The sequence below is a fragment of the Coregonus lavaretus genome (assembly GCF_964263955.1).
Source record: "Coregonus lavaretus genome assembly, chromosome: 4".
NCBI lineage: Eukaryota > Metazoa > Chordata > Actinopteri > Salmoniformes > Salmonidae > Coregonus > Coregonus lavaretus.
Window position 1 is genome coordinate 61,283,232 of NC_139991.1, and position 22,511 is coordinate 61,305,742.

Here is a 22,511-nt window from a genome sequence, read left to right on the forward strand (position 1 = left end):
ATTGCGTTAATCAACAATACAATGAACAACAGACGCTGGTTATCACTAAACGGTTTGTCAAAAGACTGAGATTAAAGGAGATGAAAAAACAAAGAAACATTTGTTTTGGTTCTGGATCATATCAGCTCTATCAGTGTGTGGCACACACTCTCTTTGCCACTGGCTCACTGGCAGTAGTAGACACATCCAAGATCTCTTTCTCTCTTCTCCCTCCTCCTTCCATCTCTCTCATTCTCTCCTTAACCACTCTCTGTCCTCTCTCTTTTCCCCGTACGTCTCAGGCCAGGTGTCTGTCTGGCCAATGTGCTGCCGTGTGGAAAGTGCTTCCCTCCTTCTGCCGTGTGCGTGGTAACGTTCCCCTCCCTTCTCGCCTGTGTGTGTGTTAATGGGCCCATGGAGGGGGTGCTAATTGATTCATTCTCCCCAGTCCTCCTCTCATTAACACCCTCTCCCAGGGCAAGCTGCTGTTCTGTTCCCCCCCTGCTCCTCACCCTCCTGCTCTCCCCCTGGCCTCCCCTCTGTCAGGGGACAGGTGGCAGGGAGGGAGAGGCCCAAACCAGGGCAGGGATGAGGAATGGAGGTGGAGGGGAGCAGGGAGAAGAGATGAAAGGATGAGAGGAGAGGACAGGAGAGATGAAGGGGGTGAAATTTGGAGAGTAGAGCCTGGGCAGGGAGGAATAAAAATAGGTTTTGTAGTGGGACTTGAGTCCATACTCTGTGATTTCATCTATGCCTTGTCTGGGTTTGTCCCTTCAAATAGGCTCTAGTTTTCTAACAATGTGGACCTCATTGTAACCTTATGTCCTATAGGGGATGAAGAGAAGGATGTTTCTAACATTGTACTCCCCTTTCTCGCCCCTCTCTCTTTTGACCAGTATTCGCAGTGTGATGCAGAAGTACCTGGAGGAAAGATATGAGCTGACGTTCGACAAAATATTCAACCAGAAGATCGGTGAGTAGTCTGTGTGATAAAGAGCACTATTGTCATTAAAATAACCAGACAACCACGAGAAATATAGCACCACGTCAGATACAATTACACACACACACACAACAATGTATGCTCTGAGGGGAGCTGTTGTAGGAATGGGCAATATGGCCTAAAAATGGTTTCTCTAAATACGTTTTGTTGTACAATTTAAAGGTAAAATACACTGCATTTCAAACAGTCAGCAATAATATAATGAATGCAATTATAACTTGGCTAAATATAAGCCTTCCACAACCATAAGACCCACTAATCATTGTTTTATTAAACTAGTTTAACCTGCTTTTTTGAGATCACTGATCTGTCTTTCAAGTTTGTCTATGAAAATGCCCTTTTTGTTACAAATGTAACCAGAACATGCACATTTACTTCTGGTAGCAGCATTATAGAAAATGAACACCGGTCTCATAAACAATCTCACAAGCCCAAGTACTAGTGAGTAGCCAGCTAATCTTTATAGGAATCTTTATGTTTCAAATTTAGCCAACTTGGATGTATTTGCTAGCTAACAAGGCAGAACAGTTGAATTGTTTTGAACACACTCTTTTTTCCGTCTCCAACTGTTTGAACAGCATGCTAACCTGTCCACTTTGTTCAGATGTTGAAATCAAGTGGCCTACCTGGTTTCTCAGAATTTGAACAAGTTGCCAATTCCTTATATAATTGTGTTTTTCTGCTTATTGCACATTTATAAAAAACCGACTAGACAAAGTATAACAGTCTGTGGCCATAATACTGCTAGCGGTACCGCAATGCCACGCGCAACAAACTGAGCATTCATCTTCCAGAATCAATGTTTATTGATACTCCCGTTTTAGTAGTGTCTGCTCTGTGCGCAATTTGAGTAGTTGAGACATACAAAGGGTATCGTTAGAAAGATTTACTTCTCCTTTATTACAGTTAAATAATGTCTCAATGTGTTTTGGTGTCAATATGACTGATTCTGTAGGACCAAATCTCAAATGCAAATAGCGAGTTGAAACCGCTTGTCAGAGAGTAAGAAATGCTTTCATCTTTGTTGTGTGAGTGGCAGAGGGAGGGGCTTGTGTGTGTGTAAACGGAGAGGAAGAGGCGAAGCGAGAGGTTTCACTCGCCAAAATCTGTCCAAAATAAGCACAATGCGTTTCTATGGGCTTATTTTGGACCTAAGTTTTTCGCCTGCCTTCCCGCCTTTGGGAAAATGACTCCCATTGTTAGTGCGGAGACATGAGCATCTCGTTATTATATACAGATCTCTGGTGTAAATGGGAAGGTGCACAGAAGGAGCGAAGGAGACTAGACCAGAAAGACAACATGAGAACAAGCGGACATAAACGCTCATAAAAACAAACAAAAAACTATATTCTTGCGATACAGGCATTTGGAATATCGCACAAAAACATACATTTGAATTCATCAACTTAATTTGATATCGTCCAGCCCTAAGCTGTTGTCTTGGGATAGGTTGGTGATTGAGTTAGTGTGTGTCCTGTCTTGCCCGACAACACTCTACTTCCCTATCCAAGATGCCATCTGTATGAGGCTGCTGGTTGGCTAACCATGTTCCTGCTCTTCACATGCTTACAGATACTGCTGATCAGTGGTAACTAAACGGTTATTCACTGTGGCCTACCTAAAGCACTCTGACACATGTAAAGCTTTTGAAACTTTTCCTGTGACCCAAAACCCATTTTGTAAACTGAATCTGTGCTTGTAGCCAGGACCAAGTCTCAGCCACCTGTCACAATAGTGTGCTGCGTCGCCTGGTTTCCACTAGTATCACAGACAGTGAGACACAGACAGTGAGACACAGACAGTGAGACACAGACAGTGAGACACAGACAGTGAGACACAGACAGTGAGACACAGACAGTGAGACACAGACAGTGAGACACAGACAGTGAGACACAGACAGTGAGACACAGACAGTGAGACACAGACAGTGAGACAGTAGCAGCTGCCGGTACCATGGGACCAGAGCCCTGCAGCTCTCACTAGCTTTACTTACTGCTCGCTAGCTTACTTCTGCTCTCTCTCCCCTCCCCTCAGAGACTGCTGCGCTAATTCTCTCTCTCTCTCTACCTCTCACGCTACCCGTCTCTCTTTACCTCTCTCACTCGCTCGCTACCTCTCTCTTTCTCTCTCTAGCTCTACCTCTCTCTACTTCCCTCTCTCTCTACCTCTCACGCTACCCATCTCTCGCTACCCGTCTCGCTCTACCTCTCTCTCTCGCTCGCTACCTCTCTTTCTCTCTCTCTACCTCTCTCTCTCGCTACCTCTCTTTCTCTCTCTCTAGCTCTACCTCTCTACTTCCCTCTCTCTCTACCTCTCACGCTACCCGTCTCTCTTTACCTCTCTCACTCGCTCGCTACCTCTCTCTTTCTCTCTCTTGCTCTACCTCTCTACTTCCCTCTCTCTCTACCTCTCACGCTACCCGTCTCTCGCTACCGGTCTCTCTTTACCTCTCTCACTCGTTCGCTACCTCTCTCTTTCTCTCTCTCTTGCTCTACCTCTACTTCCCTCTCTCTCTACCTCTCACGCTACCCATCTCTCGCTACCGGTCTCTCTCTACCTCTCTCACTCGCTCGCTACCTCTCTCTTTCTCTCTCTCTCTAGCTCTACCTCTCTACTTCCCTCTCTCTCTACCTCTCTTTTTATTTACCTGTCGCTCTCTCTCGGTGTGATAGTAGGGTCATGGGTTTTAGAGCCTACTGTTATGCTGCTGCTCTCTGACACAATAGAGGGATTCTGTCTGCTGGGCCACCACCATGTCAACCATACCATTCATTCATTAGCTACCTGCAATTAACTAGAACCTCAACCTAACCACAACCCACACGTGCAAACACATTAGGGCTGAGAATTGCCAGGGACCTCACGATACGATATTATCACGATACTTAGGTGCCGATACGATATGTATTGCGATTCTCATGATTCTAGATGTATTGCCATTCGATACTGTGATTTTATCGCGATTTGATGTTCCAAACATTTCTCACCATATGTCTGCTGCAGAGGGACGAGAGAGCCTGACAACATTTGTATTGATCATTATGAAAACAGCAAACTAGTGCAAAAATATTTTGATATTGTCAAAACGGTAGGATATATCGTAAAAAATAATATTCCGATATGTAACTGTATCGAAATGTTTTTCTTCCCCATCACTAAAACTCAACAAATCACCAACCTATATAGATTCTACTCACCCAGCCATATGTGTCATCCGTGTGTGTATGCATGCTCTAGTCATGGTGAGCAAGGTGCACTGTCATCTTATTGGCTAACACAGAGAAGAGGAATAGGTGGGGGTGGGGTTATATTGCATAATGGCGGGGTGTTATTGTGGTCTCTCTCTCTCTCTCTTGCTATCTCTTGCTCACTTTTTCTCTCTCACTCTTTCTCACTCTCCTCATATCCTCTTTAGCTGTGTCTCTCTATGCTGTGAATGGGCTGAAGACATCCTCACTCTCACATACACTACATGACCAAAAGTATGTGGACACCTGCTCGTCGAACATCTCGTTCCAAAATCATGGGCATTAATATGGAGTTGGTCCCCCCTTTGCAGCTAGAACAGCCTCCACTCTTCTGGGAAGGAATTTCACTAGATGTTGGAACATTGCTGCGGGGACTTACTTCCATTCAGCCACAAGAACATTAGTGAGGTTGGGCCAGCACAGAATCGTCTAGAATGTCATTGTATGCTGTAGCGTTAAGATTTTCTTTCACTGGAACTAAGGGGCCTAGCCTGAACCATTGGGGCAGGTAGCGTTCTCCTGGCATCCACCAAACCCAGATTCGTCCGTCGTACTGCCAGATGGTGAAGCGTGATTCATTACTCCAGAGAACGCGTTTCCACTGCTCCAGAGTCCAATGACGGCGAGCTTTACACCACTCCAGCCGACGCTTGGCATTGCGCATGGTGATCTTAGGCTTGTGTGCGGCTGCTCGGCCACAAAAACCCATTTCATTAAGCTCCCGACGAACAGTTCTTGTGCTGACGTTGCTTCCAGAGGCAGTTTAAAACCCTGTAGTGAGTGTTGCAACCGACTATTTTTACACGCTACATGCTTCAGCACTTTTTCACGTTCTGTGAGCTTGTGTGGCCTACCACTTCGTGGCTGAGCCATTGTTGTTCCTAGACATTTCCACTTCACAATAACAGCACTTACAGTTGACTGGGGCAGTTCTAGCTGGGCAGAAATTGGACGAACTGACTTGTTGGAAAGGTGGCATCCTATAATGGTGCCACGTTGAAAGTCACTTAGCTCGTCAGTAAGGCCATTCTACTGCCCATGTTTGTCTATGGCGATTGCATGGCTGTGTGCTCGTTTTATACACCTGTCAGCAACAGGTGACTGAAATAGCCACTAATTTGAAGGGGATTCCACATACTTTTGTGTATATATATATACAGTGGGGGAAAAAAGTATTTAGTCAGCCACCAATTGTGCAAGTTCTCCCACTTAAAAAGATGAGAGAGGCCTGTACTTTTCATCATAGGTACACGTCAACTAAGACAGACAAATTGAGAAAAAAAAATCCAGAAAATCCCATTGTAGGATTTTTTATGAATTTATTTGCAAATGATGGTGGAAAATAAGTATTTGGTCACCTACAAACAAGCAAGATTTCTGGCTCTCACAGACCTGTAACTTCTTCTTTAAGAGGCTCCTCTGTCCTCCACTCGTTACCTGTATTAATGGCACCTGTTTGAACTTGTTATCAGTATAAAAGACACCTGTCCACAACCTGAAACAGTCACACTCCAAACTTCACAATGGCCAAGACCAAAGACCTGTCAAAGGACACCAAAAACAAAATTGTAGACCTGCACCAGGCTGGGAAGACTGAATCTGCAATAGGTAAGCAGCTTGGTTTGAAGAAATCAACTGTGGGAGCAATTATTAGGAAATGGAAGACATACAAGACCACTGATAATCTCCCTCGATCTGGGGCTCCACGCAAGATCTCACCCCGTGGGGTCAAAATGATCACAAGAACAGTGAGCAAAAATCCCAGAACCACACGGGGGGACCTAGTGAATGACCTGCAGAGAGCTGGGACCAAAGTAACAAAGCCTACCATCAGTAACACACTACGCCGCCAGGGACTCAAATCCTGCACTGCGAGACGTGTCCCCCTGCTTAAGCCAGTACATGTCCAGGCCCGTCTGAAGTACATTTGGATGATCCAGAAGAGGATTGGGAGAATGTCATATGGTCAGATGAAACCAAAATATAACTTTTTGGTAAAAACTCAACTCGTCATGTTTGGAGGACAAAGAATGCTGAGTTGCATCCAAAGAACACCATACCTACTGTGAAGCATGGGGTTGGAAACATCATGCTTTGGGGCTGTTTTTCTGCAAAGGGACCAGGACGACTGATCCGTGTAAAGGAAAGAATGAATGGGGCCATGTATCGTGAGATTTTGAGTGAAACCCTCCTTCCATCAGCAAGGGCATTGAAGATGAAACGTGGCTGGGTCTTTCAGCATGACAATGATCCCAAACACACCGCCCGGGCAACGAAGGAGTGGCTTCGTAAGAAGCATTTCAAGGTCCTGGAGTGGCCTAGCCAGTCTCCAGATCTCAACCCCATAGAAAATCTTTGGAGGGAGTTGAAAGTCTGTGTTGCCCAGCGACAGCCCCAAAACATCACTGCTCTAGAGGAGATCTGCATGGAGGAATGGGCCAAAATACCAGCAACAGTGTATGAAAACCTTGTGAAGACTTACAGAAAACGTTTGACCTGTGTCATTGCCAACAAAGGGTATATAACAAAGTATTGAAAAACTTTTGTTATTGACCAAATACTTATTTTCCACCATCATATGCCAATAAATTCATTAAAAATCCTACAATGTGATTTTCTGGATTTTTTTTTCTAATTTTGTCTGTCATAGTTGACGTGTACCTATGATGAAAATTACAGGCCTCTCTCATCTTTTTAAGTGGGAGAACTTGCACAATTGGTGGCTGACTAAATACTTTTTTTCCCCACTGTATATATAGTGTATGTGTGTGCATACACACACGGCACGCACACAGCTGTGTGTCCCCAGGGCCTAGGCTGTGTGTTAGACCATGCCCACACATGTCAGGACCAGAGCATGTGGGGAGGTTAGGGAGGCCTCTGGCATGTTACAGACATCCAGCCCTTGCTCTCCATCTCTCTCGCTCTCGTTTGCCATCTCTCACTCTCATCTCCATCTCTCACGCGCTCTCTCTCTCTCTCCATCTCTAGACTCTGCTCTCCCCACTGTCTGACTCTCACTGGGTTACTGGGAATATGTGGATACTGCACTGCAGTACAGAGATCACTCCCTCCTTCCATCTCTACCCCCTCCCTCCCTCGATCTTCCTCCTGTCTACTCCCTCCCTCCTAGCAGGTCATGCCAGAGTGTGTGTGCTAGTGTGTGGCGTGCCTGTGAGGGCCTGAGAGGAGAGAGAGGCTCCTTCCTTCTCAGATACACCGCACACACGCACGTTAGCAGTCATATGGCAGTGTGAGACTTTATTTACAGGCTGGTGCACAAAGCTGATGTACATCGTGTTCAAGATGGCTGACTGTGATTGGCTCTCTTGTGACTGGAACACTAAGCTATGGTTGGTTCTCTGGGTGGAAGGCTAGCTCCTTATTTATGTTCCAGAGACCCCCAGAGCTTTCTCTTTCACTCCCTCTCCTCTCTCTTTGTCTGAATAGTTTCTTTCCCTCTGTCTTTTACTCTTGCCCTGTCGTTCTCTCTCTCTGTCTCTCTCTCTTTCCATCTGTCAGAGTTCTGGAATTGATGATGGAGAGTTTTACGTTGCTTAGCAACTGCTGGTTGCCATGGGAACTCAGCAGAACTCTCGGCGACAGGGAAAAATGAAATGGATTAAAGGAGAAATAAAAAATATGATGAGAACGGAGGAGGAGAGGAAATGGTGAAGGGGACATTAAACAAGAGCGATAAAGGCCAGATGCTAGATGGGTCCACGACCCAGAATGCACTGGGGCTGCCCGAGGCCATCGGGCATGGCTTGTGGGGTGGGGCAGTCTTAATAGTCTACAGTGGCCTCTTCGTGCCTCTCCTCCTCACCATATCTCCTACCCATGTCTCACACTTTCCTATCCAGATCTCCATACATTTTCTCTCCTCATGTCTCCCCTACACTTGTCTTCAATTCCTCACCATGTCTCCTATCCTTTCTTCTCTCCTTCCTCACCATGTCTCCTATCCTGTCTTCTCTCCCTCCTCACCATGTCTCCTATCCTGTCTTCTCCCCTTCCTCACCATGTCTCCTATCCTGTCTTCTCTCCTTCCTCACCATGTCTCCTATCCTGTCTTCTCCCCTTCCTCACCATGTCTCCTATCCTGTCTTCTCTCCTTCCTCACCATGTCTCCTATCCTGTCTTCTCTCCTTCCTCACCATGTCTCCTATCCTGTCTTCTCCCCTTCCTCACCATGTCTCCTATCCTGTCTTCTCCCCTTCCTCACCATGTCTCCTATCCTGTCTTCTCCCCTTCCTCACCATGTCTCCTATCCTGTCTTCTCCCCTTCCTCACCATGTCTCCTATCCTGTCTTCTCCCCTTCCTCACCATGTCTCCTATCCTGTCTTCTCTCCTTCCTCACCATGTCTCCTATCCTGTCTTCTCTCCTTCCTCACCATGTCTCCTATCCTGTCTTCTCCCCTTCCTCACCATGTCTCCTATCCTGTCTTCTCTCCTTCCTCACCATGTCTCCTATCCTGTCTTCTCTCCTTCCTCACCATGTCTCCTATCCTGTCTTCTCTCCTTCCTCACCATGTCTCCTATCCTGTCTTCTCCCCTTCCTCACCATGTCTCCTATCCTGTCTTCTCTCCTTCCTCACCATGTCTCCTTGCCCCCTTCTCTCTTCAGGTGCGAAGAACCCCCCCCCCCCCCCCCCCCCTCTCTCTCTCTCTCTGCCGCTGCTTGCTGGTATGATGATGATGATCACTGTTTGTCTTGTTATTGTGTCTGCTCATGCGTATGCTGATGTGTGTGGATGGCAGGGGGCAGCACAGTGGTGTGTGTGTGTGTATCAAAGTGTTGGCAGTTGTGTGCGTGAGCATGTGTGTCAGGGTAGTGGCTCATTGACTGGTGTCTCTGTGCTCCAGCAGACAGGTCTAATTGCTGAGGGACTGGGTGGATTAATTGGCCGGTCGATCAAACACACACAACACTGTTTTGGACCAACAGAGAGAGGGGGCACTGGAACCAGTGTATGTGAGTTTGACAGAGCAGTGTTGGCTCTGTCTCACTGCTGCTCTCCCTCCAAACCACTGTTTCCCTAAATGACAATATCCAGCCTCTCTTCCCTCATCCAGCTCTTTCTCTTCCCACTTCTCTCCTTATACCCCCATTCCTCCCCTCTTTCCTCACTCTCTGTCTGTCTGTCTGTCTGTCTGTCCAGCTCTTGGCATCAGGCCCATGTGTGTTTATAAACTCTGGACTGGTCATGAAATGTGTTTCCCAGACAGACTTGGAGCCTGTGTGTGTGTAGCCTGCTGTTACTGTAGGCCTAATTTGTATGTCGTTTTTATGTGTGTGTATTTGATTGTGTCTCTGAGAAAGAGAGAGTGAGTGATTGGTGCGGTGTGAGGATTTTGGCAGAGTGTGTTTTCACATAGAGCTAATCTCATGACCTTGTGCTAGACATGTCTGAAAGCCCTCGCCAGCCCTGCCTCTCTACCTCAGGAAATGGAGAGAGAGGGAGGAGGGGAGAGGGAGAAAGAGGAGGGGAGAGGGAGAAAGAGGAGGGGAGAGGGAGAAAGAGGAGGGGAGAGGGAGAAAGAGGAGGGGAGAGGGAGAAAGAGGAGGGGGGAGGGAGAAAGAGGAGGGGGGAGGGAGAAAGAGGAGGGGGGAGGGAGAAAGAGGAGGGGGGAGGGAGAAAGAGGAGGGGAGAGGGAGAAGGATGATGGGAGAGGTAGGAGGAGACATCAGTGTTTTTTACACTGTCAGGTGTTCCTGATTGATGACCACTGTGTGGTAGCAGACTAGCCAGTGTGTGTGATGCATAATACATGGACTGACCTTTACTGTGGAGGAGTCGGTGTGTGTGTTTGAGCTTTTAGATGCGGGGGGGTGTGGTCTGTGTGTTTTGTGTGAGTGCACTTTTTTGATGTATTGCTTCACAGGCTTATAATGAAATTGCAGGAGGGAGACAGTTTGGCTATCTGAGTGTGTGTGAGGGGAAGAGAAAGTGTGGAGAGAGAGAGGAAGGGAGGAAACGAATGTGTGATCCGGAGTAATGATAATCTTAAATAAACTGACGTGCCTGTGTTTTATGTGTAGTCTGAAGTAGCTCGTGTTGGCAGGGATATTGGTCGTGTTGAAATATCTATGGTACCAAAGTGCTGCTAACCCTTCATCGAGTCCCTCTTGTTGGCCGCGATGACAAAATGACAATGTACAAAATTGAGCAGTTCTAAGCTAATTTTCTACACATTTTGCTGTGGGTTATGCTATCTGAGTGACTCAAACAATATAACAAAACCAATTGGGGCCCCATGCTATGACAAAATACACCTGAATGTATAATTGTTTTAATTTTAGATTCTCCCTTACCGTCTAGCTTTTATTTTGGCGATTGTTAGTTCTCAGATGATCTTAATAAAAAATATATAGGTCCATTTATCTTTTCTACGTACTTTATATCTTGTTCCATCCTGAAAAGTGTTTATAATATTATAATTTTTTACATGGTTTTACTAGTTGGACATGGGCGGCCTGAAAAACACTTAGGCGGCCCGCCCAATACTTTTCTATGCTGAAAAAACCCTGCTCATATACGTTTTTTTTCCTGGTTTAGTACGTGTGTGTCAGTGTATGTGTCCGTGTGTGGGAGGTTTTAGCATGGACACACACTTCCTGAATAGTGACGAGATGAAAGGACAGAACAGAGAGCGGGAGAGAGCAGGCGGGTTGTCTACATGGATATTGAAGGACAGACATTGAGCAAGAGAGACTGGGAGAGAGAGAGAGAGAGAGAGAGATGTTTGAAGCTTCCTACATCATGGGCCTGGTCCAGAAGAAACAGCTTAGGCTAAAAGGACTGGAGTGAAAGAGTGGAGATGGATGGAGGAGAGGAGACGTGTGTGTGTGTGTGTGGACAGTGTTGAGCTGTGAGTTAGGGAGACTTAATCAGCAGGTTATATTTAACCAGTTAAGGTGATTCCAGTAATGACACAATGCGCAGAGAAGCCTATGTCTCATCCTAGGAGTGTGTGTATGTGGGCGTTTGGTGTGTGTGTGTTTTGTGAGAGGCCATTTGTTGATTTAGCTGGTGAGTGCTGAAGTGTCCTGTGATTAAGGTTAATCCCTGACTCCAGTGATGTAAAATCTCTCGCTCGCTCTTCGATCCTTATTCCACTGAAGAACACCCACCAAACATTGTGCGCTTTGCATGCACAAATGCCCTCTCTGCAAACAAGGATCCTCTCTACACACTAACTCTGTGTGTGAGTTTGTGCGCGTTTACAAATATATATGCATGTGTACAATCGTTTGTGTGTGTGCAGAGGTCGCAGGAAGGCAGAATCCTTGTTCCCTGGTGTGTCTGTGTGCCACTGACAGGAACAGAGGAGGAAAGGGAGGGGAGGGGCTTGGGCTTATGAGGAAATGATGCTTAGGGTCTGGAGAAAAGATAAAGAGGAGAGGGAAGGGGGAACAGGAAATAGTTTGTTCTCTCAATTCAAAGGGCTTTATTGGCATGGGAAACGTATGTTTACATTGCCAAAGCAAGTGAAATAGACAATAAACAAAATGTATACCGGTTCCACAGTAATATCACGGTATCAACACCTCATGATACTGATGATTCCAACATCTTAGAATGCTGTAGTATCGTTTAATATGATACTAACACATTTTTCTGGACCTACCGAACTAAAGAACCCGCTGGCGCCTGTTATAAAATGTTAATAAAGTCTGTTTTGTTTATAAATTCAGCTGAATTTTTTAAGCAACTGCAACTAGTCTCTTGTATGCACCGGGCCAATAATGTCCACTTCACTTTCATGCGCATATCACGCATGGCAGTTGTAATCAGCCGGCCGGCAGCCCATCCCCTAGCAGCCATCACTCACCTGATTCCCTCTGGCCACTCTATTTTTTAAAATATAATTTAGCCATGATGGCAAGCGGGGATGCAGTCCCTAATTAGTCTTCTGTTACATGTGTACATTTGATGTATTGGAGCAGTGCAGAGAGCTAGCAAAGTTGATACATTGTATCATTTCATCCCTGGTATAACCAAGAGCACAGGCCAGTCTGAGTAGACTGCAATTTGTCTGTCTCGTTGAGTGCCAGAGAGGACAAATAGAGCACAGCTTCTTGACAGGCATGCTTGCAGCTTTACAGCAAAGAAAAGGGTGTGTCTCTAGCTCAAACGGTAAAAGAAATATGACCCATATTACCGGCGCTACCTTTTTTCTTCCTATGCGATTTTGCGTGCATTTAATTTAATTTCACAAACCATGTCGCGGGCCGTTTTATACTAATCGCGGGTCGCTAATTATTGATTTGACAAACATTGTTCAGTCATGTTACTTAGCTAACAACCTGCTAACTTGACAGGATGTCTAGGCAAATTTGATTGGCACAGGAAGAAAGGAAAAAGGTCTGCTTCCCTGCTCATGAGATGTGTTTTAAAGATACAGTGCGTTCAGGAAAGTATTCAGACCCCTTGACTTTTTCCACATTTTGTTACGTTACAGCCTTATTCTAAAATGGATTAAATATTTTAATTTTTTTCTCATCAATCTACACACAGTACCCCATAATGACAAAGCAAAAGCAGTTTTTTAAAAACATTTTTGCACATTTATAAAATAAAATAAACATATCACATTTACATAAGTATTCAGACCCTTTACTCAGTACTTTGTTGAAGCACCTTTGGCAGCAATTAGAGCCTCGAGTATTCTTGGGTATGATGCTACAAGCTTGGCACACCTGTATTTGGGGAGTTTCTCCCATTCTTCTCTGCAGATCCTCTCAAGCTCTGTAAGGATGGATAGGGAGCGTCGCTGCACAGCTATTTTCACGTCTCTCCAGAGATGATAGATCGGGTTCAAGTCCGGGCCCTGACTGGGCCACTCAGAGACTTGTCCCGAAGCCACTCCTGCGTTGTCTTGGCTGTGTGCTTAGGGTTCTTGTCCTGTTGGAAGGTGAACCTTCGCCCCAGTCTGAGGTCTTGAGCGCTCTGGAGCAGGTTTTCATCAAGGATCTCTCTGCACTTTGCTCCGTTCATCTTTCCCTCTGTCCTGACTAGTCTCCCAGTCCCTGCCGCTGAAAAACATCCCCACAGCATGATGCTACCACCACCATGTTTCACCGTAGGCATGGTGCCAGGTTTCCTCCAGACATGACGCTTGGCATTCAGGCCAAAGAGTTAAATCTTAGTTTCATCAGACCAGATAAACTTGTTTCTCATGGTGTGAGAGTCTTTAGGTGCTTTTTGGCAAGCTTCATGCGGGCTGTCATGTGCCTTTTACTGAGGAGTGGCTTCCGTCTGGCCACTCTACCATAAAGGCCTGATTGGTGGAGTGCTGCAGAGATGGTTGTCCTTCTGGAAGGTTCTCCAATCTCCACAGAGGAACTCTGGAGCTCTGTCAGAGTGACCATTGGGTTCTTGGTCACCTTCCTGACCAAGGCCCTTCTCCCCCGATTGCTCAGTTTGGCCAGGCGGCCAGCACTAGGAAGTCTTGGTGGTTCCTAACTTCTTCCATTTAAGAGTGATGGAAGCCAATGTGTTCTTGGGGATTTTCAATGCTGCAGAATTGTTTTGGGTACCCTTCCCCAGATCTGTGCCATGACACAATCCTATCTCTGAGTTCTACGGACAGTTCCTTCGTCCTCATGGCTTGGTTTTTGCTCTGACATGCACTGTCAACTGTGTGCCTTTCCAAATCATGTCCAATCAATTGAAGGGCAGGATGCTAGGCCACTGAATTTTTATCCCTGTGATATCGCGATACTACTCGGTAAATAAACAAGGGTCAATGAACAATTAGATATTAACAGACCATTACACTCACAAAAGTTTTTAAAAGAATATAGACATTTCAAATGTTACACTGAACAAAAATATAAACGCAACATGCAACAATTTCAAAGATTTTACTGAGTTACAGTTTGTATAAGAAAATGAATCAATTGAAATTAATGAATTAGGCCCTGATCTATGGATTTCACATGACTGGGAATACAGATATGTACAGTGAGGGGAAAATAGTATTTGATCCCCTGCTGATTTTGTATGTTTGCCCACTGACAAAGAAATTATCAGTCTATAATTTTAATGGTATGTTTATTTGAACAGTGAGAGACAGAATAACAACAAAAAAATCAGAAAAACACACGTCAAAAATGTTATAAATTGATTTGCATTTTAATGAGGGAAATAAGTATTTGACCCCTCTGCAAAACATGACTTAGTACTTGGTGGCAAAACCCTTGTTGGCAATCACAGAGGTCAGACGTTTCTTGTAGTTGGGCACCAGATTTGCACACATCTCAGGAGGGATTTTGTTCCACTCCTCTTTGCAGATCTTCTCCAAGTCATTAAGGTTTCTAGGCTGACGTTTGGCAACTCGAACCTTCAGCTCCCTCCACAGATTTTCTATGGGATTATGCTCTGGAGACTGGCTAGGCCACTCCAGGACCTTAATGTGCTTCTTCTTGAGCCACTCCTTTGTTGCTTTGGCCGTGTGTTTTGGGTCATTGTCATGCTGGAATACCCATCCACGACCCATTTTCAATGCCCTGGCTGAGGGAAGGAGGTTCTCATCCAAGATTTGAAGGTACATGGCCCCGTCCATCGTACCTTTGATGCGAAGAAGTTGTCCTGTACCCTTAGCAGAAAAACACCCCCAAAGCATAATGTTTCCACCTCCATGTTTGACGGTGGGGATGGTGTTCTTGGGGTCATAGGCAGCATTCCTCCTCCTCCAAACACGGCGAGTTGAGTTGATGACCACAACACTTTCATCCAGTTCTCCTCTGAATCATTCAAAGGTTCATTGGCAAACTTCAGACTGGCATATATATATGCTTTCTTGAGCAGGGGGACCTTGCGGGCACTGCAGGATTTCAGTCCTTCACGGCGTAGTGTGTTACCAATTGTTTTCTTGGTGACTATGGTCCCAGCTGCCTTGAGATCATTGACAAGATCCTCCCGTGTAGTTCTGGGCTGATTCCTCACCGTTCTCATGATCATTGGAACTCCACGTGGTGAGATCTTGCATGGAGCCCCAGGCCGAGGGAGATTGACAGTTCTTTTGTGTTTCTTCCATTTGCGAATAATCGCACCAACTGTTGTCACCTTCTCACCAAGCTGCTTGGCGATGGTTTTGTAGCCCATTCCAGCCTTCTGTAGGTCTACAATCTTCTCCCTGACATCATTGGAGAGCTCTTTGGTCTTGGCCATGGTGGAGAGTTTGGAATCTGATTGATTGCTTCTGTGGACAGGTGTCTTTTTATATACAGTGGGGGAAAAAAAGTATTTAGTCAGCCACCAATTGTGCAAGTTCTCCCACTTAAAAAGATGAGAGAGGCCTGTAATTTTCATCATAGGTACACGTCAACTATGACAGATAAAGTGAGGAAAAAAAATCCAGAAAATCACATTGTAGGATTCTTTATGAATTTATTTGCAAATTATGGTGGAAAATAAGTATTTGGTCACCTACAAACAAGCAAGATTTCTGGCTCTCACAGACCTGTAACTTCTTCTTTAAGAGGCTCCTCTGTCCTCCACTCGTTACCTGTATTAATGGCACCTGTTTGAACTTGTTGTCAGTATAAAAGACACCTGTCCACAACCTCAAACAGTCACACTCCAAACTCCACTATGGCCAAGACCAAAGAGCTGTCAAAGGACAAAATTGTAGACCTGCACCAGGCTGGGAAGACTGAATCTGCAATAGGTAAGCAGCTTGGTTTGAAGAAATCAACTGTGGGAGCAATTATTAGGAAATGGAAGACATACAAGACCACTGATAATCTCCCTCGATCTGGGACTCCACGCAAGATCTCACCCCGTGGGGTCAAAATGATCACATGAACGGTGAGCAAAAATCCCAGAACCACACGGGGGGACCTAGTGAATGACCTGCAGAGAGCTGGGACCAAAGTAACAAAGCCTACCATCAGTAACACACTACGCCGCCAGGGACTCAAATCCTGCAGTGCGAGACGTGTCCCCCTGCTTAAGCCAGTACATGTCCAGGCCCGTCTGAAGTTTGCTAGAGTGCATTTGGATGATTCAGAAGAGGATTGGGAGAATGTCATATGGTCAGATGAAACCAAAATAGAACTTTTTGGTAAAAACTCAACTCGTCGTGTTTGGAGGACAAAGAATGCTGAGTTGCATCCAAAGAACACCATACCTACTGTGAAGCATGGGGGTGGAAACATCATGCTTTGGGGCTGTTTTTCTGCAAAGGGACCAGGACGACTGATCCGTGTAAAGGAAAGAATGAATGGGGCCATGTATCGTGAGATTTTGAGTGAAAACCTCCTTCCATCAGCAAGGGCATTGAAGATGAAACGTGGCTGGGTCTTTCAGCATGACAATGATCCCAAACACAATGCCCGGGCAACGAAGGAGTGGCTTCGTAAGAAGCATTTCAAGGTCCAGGAGTGGCCTAGCCAGTCTCCAGATCTCAACACCATAGAAAATCTTTGGAGGGAGTTGAAAGTCCTTGTTGCCCAGCGACAGCCCCAAAACATGACTGCTCTAGAGGAGATCTGCATGGACGAATGGGCCAAAATACCAGCAACAGTGTGTGAAAACCTTGTGAAGACTTACAGAAAACGTTTGACCTGTGTCATTGCCAACAAAGGGTATATAACAAAGTATTGAGAAACTTTTGTTATTGACCAAATACTTATTTTCTACCATAATTTGCAAATAAATTCATAAAAAATCCTACAATGTGATTTTCTGGATTTTTTTTTCTTCTCATTTTGTCTGTCATAGTTGACGTGTACCTATGATGAAAATTACAGGCCTCATCTTTTTAAGTGGGAGAACTTGCACAATTGGTGGCTGACTAAATGCTTTTTCCCCCCACTGTGTGTGTGTGTGTGTATATATATATATATATATATATATATATATATATATATATATATATATATATAAAAATATTGATGTTGGCCTTTACTACTAAAGCCAATAGAAACGCACTGAATAACACATTCATTTATGCCAAAAAGGACAGTCCAAAAATAAATCATAAGAAACAAGGTTTTGAAGTGTCTGTCCTAAATCTACGAGATATATATTTTTTTTAACTCTGGAAATATTTAGCTATTATTTTTATTTTTTTTACACATCTTTAACCCCTTTTTTGTTTTTGGGTAGGCACAAAACTACCTTCATACTTCCATTTGTTTTTATAATCTGTACCGGTTACCTTCAGACGGGTCCCGTGACACTTGTGGGGGTCATAGAGCAAAACTGAGAACATCATCGTGTTCGTGAGAGTCTTCCCTTTCCGTTCGGACGCTACAAATGTTTATGTGAGAAGGCTGATTTTTGGGATGTCTCATGGTCTGACAAACACCACTCGCCACCTTCCACCGCAGCTCGACACTGGCGGATGCGGTTGATTGAGACGCATCCAATGCAAAATCTCTAGCTTAAACTGGTGGATTTTGATGGGGATCTTTTTGTAATGTAACTCAATCGACTCTAGGTGGTTAATCAGCTTCTTGGTATGCCACACCTGTCAGGTGGATGGATTATCTTGGCAAAGGAGAAATGCTCACTAACAGGGATGTAAACAAATTTCAGCTCATGAAACATGGGACCAACACTTCACATGTTGCCTTTATATTTTTGTTCAGTGTATATTATTGGCTTTGTACTAGGGATGTTAACTGTTAATCAGTTAGCCCACGAAAATACATTTCACTGGTCATGCTTATCGGTCTATAGGTTAATTTGCATAATTTTGTGCAATTAAATTGGCGCATTTGTATTTTTTTAGTTGTCATGCATTTTATTTATCACACGAGAACAGCATAGAGCCTAGTTTGAGGAGCGGAATAGCCTACCACCTGTCAGACAGCGCGAGAGTAGCCCCTCAAAAAGCCTGTAGGTTACTGGAGTGAAACTGCTTTTGTGTAATCCCAGAAATTGCGCAACAAATAACAATTCTAAATACAAATGCGTGTTAACTTTGGTGGCCACGATTTAAAAGGAGCTATTTTTCTCAACTCGTAAACGCGCCTCCCATTCAACATTCAGATGCATAGGCTATAGCCTGCCTACCGTTGACTATCAGTGCGTCACCCACCACTTTGCAATGTGAGCTTGAGGCAGTATAATTGTTTGAAACCTGAACGTTTTATTTCAAATAATGAGGCATGTCTTACCTGCTTCAAAGTAGCCTTGCGAAAATCCATCCATAGAAACGCGGAGGCAATTATTTTATAAAGACTTCCTCATGCCATTAACCAGCATTTTCTCCTGTTCGATTGGTTTTCATATCAACTTTCTTTCGTTGTCCAGAACACAAAGGCACAATCCTAGTCATATTAGCAACCCATCATAGTTGTTGCTGTTAGAAACTTTAAAAGAGGGGGAATCTAACTGAGATTTTCAACTCGGTCACATATGGAACTGCTCGCATTTGGTGCGCAGTTCAGAACTGTGTTTTCCGCTAATTGCATTTGGGCAAATGTTTGAAAATGATTTATTAGCTGCTTCATTACAAATCAAATCAAATTTTATTTGTCATATGAACCAAATACAACAGGTGTAGACCTTAATGTGAAATGCTTACTTACAAGAACTTAACCAACAATGCAGTTCAAGAAATAGTTAATAAAATATTTACTAAATAAAATAAAGTAAAAAACATAATAAAATAACAATAAAGAGGCTATATACAGGGGGTACCGGTACCAAGTCAATGTGTGGGGGTACAGGTTAGTTGAGGTAATTTGTACACTACTGTTCAAAAGTTTGGGGTCACTTAGAAATGTCCTTGTTTTCGAAATAAAGGTTTGTCCATTAAAATAACATCAAATTGATCAGAAATACAGTGTAGGCATTGTTAATGTTGTAGAAGGAAACGGCATATTTTTTTTATGGAATATCTACATAGGCATACAGAGGCCCATTATTAGCAACCATCAGTCCTGTGTTCCAATGGCACGTTGTGTTTGCTAATCCAAGTTTATCATTTTAAAAGGCTAATTGATCATTAGAAAACCCTTTTGCAATTATTTTAGCACAGCTGAAAACTGTTGTGCTGATTTAATGAAGCAATAAAACTGGCCTTCTTGAGACTAGTTGAGTATCTGGAGCATCAGCAATTGTGGGTTCGATTACAGAATCAAAATGGCCAGAAACAAATAACTTTCTTCTGAAACTCATCAGTCTATTCTTGTTCTGAGAAATGAAGGCTATTCCATGCGAGAAATTGCCAAGAAACTGAAGATCTCGTACAACGCTGTGTACTACTCTCTTCACAGAACAGCGCAAACTGGCTCTAACCAGAATAGAAAGAGGAGTGGGAGGCCCCGGTGCACAACTGAGCAAAAGGACAAATACATTAGTGTATAGTTTGAGAAACAGACGCCTCACAGGTCCTCAACTGGCAGCTTCATTAAATAGTACCCGCAAAACACCAGTCTCAACGTCAACAGTGAAAAGGAGACTCCGGGATGCTGACCTTCTAGGCAGAGTTGCAAAGAAAAAGCTATATCTCAGAGTGGCCAATAAAAATAAAATATTTAAGATGGGCAAAAGAACACAGACACTGGACAGAGGAAGATTGGAAAAAAGTGTTATGGACAGACAAAGTTTGAGGTGTTCGGATCACAAAGAAGAACATTTGTGAGACGCAGACCAAATGAAAAGATGCTGGAGGAGTGCCATCTGTCAAGCATGGTGGAGGCAATGTGACGGTCTGAGGGTGCTTTGGTGGTGGAAAAGTGGGAGATTTGTACAGGGTAAATGGGATCTGGAAGAAGTAAGGCTATCACTCCATTTTGCAACGCCATGCCATACCCTGTGGATGGTGCTTGATTGGAGCCAATTTCCTCCTACAACAGGACAATGACCCAAAGCACAGCTCCAAACTATGCAATAACTATTTAGGGAAGAAGCAGTCAGTTGGTATATTGTATATAATGGAGTGGCCAGCACAGTCACCGGATCTCAATCCTATTGAGCTGTTGTGGGAGCAGCTTGACCGTATGGTACGTAAGAAGTGCCCATCAAGCCAATCCAACTTGTGGGAGGTGCTTCAGGAAGCATGGGGTGAAATCTCTTCAGATTACCTCAACAAATTGACAACTAGAATGCCAAAGGTCTGCAAGGCTGTAATTGCTGCAAATGGAGGATTATTTGATGAAAGAAAAGTTTGAAGGATATAAATAATAATTGTATTAAAAATCATTATTTCTAACCTTGTCAATAACTACATTCCCTATGCATTTTGCTAGATTTCCTATTCAAGCTAATTTCATGTATGTTTTCATGGAAAACAAGGACATTTCTAAGTACATTTTACATTTACATTTTAGTCATTTAGCAGACGCTCTTATCCAGAGCGACTTACAGGAGCAATTAGGGTTAAGTGCCTTGCTCAAGGGCACATTAACGTCATTTAGCAGACGCTCTTAGCCAGAGCGACTCACAAATTGGTGCGTTCACCCTATAGCCAGTGGGATAACCACTTTACAATTGGGGGGGGGGGTAGAAGGATTCCTTTATCCTATCCCAGGTATTCCTTAAAGAGGTGGGGTTTCAAATGTCTCCGGAAGGTGGTGAGTGACTCCGCTGTCCTGGCGTCGTGAGGGAGCTTGTTCCACCATTGGGGTGCCAGAGCAGCGAACAGTTTTGACTGGGCTGAGCGGGAACTATGCTTCCGCAGAGGAAGGGGAGCCAGCAGGCCAGAGGTGGATGAGCGCAATACTCTCGTTTGGGTGTAGGGACTGATCATAGCCTGAAGGTACAGAGGTGCAGTTCCCCTCACTGCTCCATAGGCAAGCACCATGGTCTTGTAGCGGATGCGAGCTTCAACTGGAAGCCAGTGGAGTGTGCGGAGGAGGGGGGTGACGTGAGAGAACTTGGGAAGGTTAAACACCAGACGGGCTGCGGCATTCTGGATGAGTTGTAGGGGTTTAATGGCACAGGCAGGGAGGCCAGCCAACAGCGAGTTGCAGTAGTCCAGACGGGAGATGACAAGCGCCTGGACCAGGACCTGTGCCGCTTCTTGTGTAAGGCAGGGTCGTACTCTCCGAATGTTGTAGAGCATGAACCTGCAGGAGCGGGTCACCGCCTTGATGTTGGCGGAGAACGACAGGGTGTTGTCCAGGGTCACGCCTAGGCTCTTCGCACTCTGGGAGGAGGACACAGCGGAGTTGTCAACCGTGATGGCGAGATCATGGAACGGGCAGTCCTTCCCCGGGAGGAAGAGCAGCTCCGTCTTGCCAGGGTTCAGCTTGAGGTGGTGATCCGTCATCCATACTGATATGTCTGCCAGACATGCAGAGATGCGATTCGCCACCTGGTTATCAGAAGGGGGAAAGGAGAAGATTAGTTGTGTATCGTCAGCGTAGCAATGATAGGAGAGACCATGTGAGGATATGACAGAGCCAAGTGACTTGGTGTATAGGGAGAAAAGGAGAGGGCCTAGAACTGAGCCTTGGGGGACACCAGTGGTGAGAGCACGTGGTGCGGAGACAGCTTCTCGCCACGCCACTTGGTAGGAGCGACCGGTCAGGTAGGACGCAATCCAGGAGTGAGCCGCGCCGGAGATGCCCAGCTCGGAGAGGGTGGAGAGGAGGATCTGATGGTTCACAGTATCAAAGGCAGCAGACAGGTCTAGAAGGACAAGAGCAGAGGAGAGAGAGTTAGCTTTAGCAGTGCGGAGAGTCTCCGTGACACAGAGAAGAGCAGTCTCAGTTGAATGACCAGTCCTGAAACCTGATTGGTTTGGATCAAGAAGGTCATTCTGAGAGAGATAGCAAGAGAGTTGGCTAAAGACGGCACGCTCAATAGTTTTGGAAAGAAAAGAAAGAAGGGATACTGGTCTGTAGTTGTTGACATCAGTGGGGTCGAGTGTTGGTTTTTTGAGAAGGGGAGTAACTCTCGCTCTCTTGAATACGGAAGGGACATGGCCAGCGGTCAAGGATGAGTTGATCAGCGAGGTGAGGTAGGGGAGAAGGTCACCGGAGATGGTCTGGAGAAGGGAGGAGGGGATGGGGTCAAGCGGGCAGGTTGTTGGGCGGCCTGCAGTCACAAGTCGCAGGATTTTATCTGGAGAGAGAGGGGAGAAAGAAGTCAAAGCATAGGGTAGGGCAGTGTGAGCAGGACCAGCAGTGTCATTAGACTTAACAAACGAGGATCGGATGTCGTCAACCTTCTTTTCAAAGTGGTTGACGAAGTCATCCACAGAGAGAGAGGAGGGGGGGGGGGGGGGGGGATTCAGGAGGGAGGAAAATGTGGCAAAGAGCGTCCTAGGGTTAGAGGCAGATGCTTGGAATTTAGAGTGGTAGAAGGTG

The 22,511-nt window shown here is 45.2% G+C and overlaps 1 protein-coding gene across 1 annotated transcript in view; it reads left to right on the forward strand.

Annotated features, from left to right (window-relative positions):
- grk3 (G protein-coupled receptor kinase 3) overlaps window positions 1-22,511 on the forward strand; it is a 69,898-nt gene that overhangs the window by 15,770 nt on the left and 31,617 nt on the right. The window contains exon 2 of the mRNA XM_084158976.1: window positions 876-952. Coding sequence (XP_084015102.1) covers window positions 876-952 — 77 coding nt within the window. The remainder of the gene's footprint in view (window positions 1-875; window positions 953-22,511) is intronic.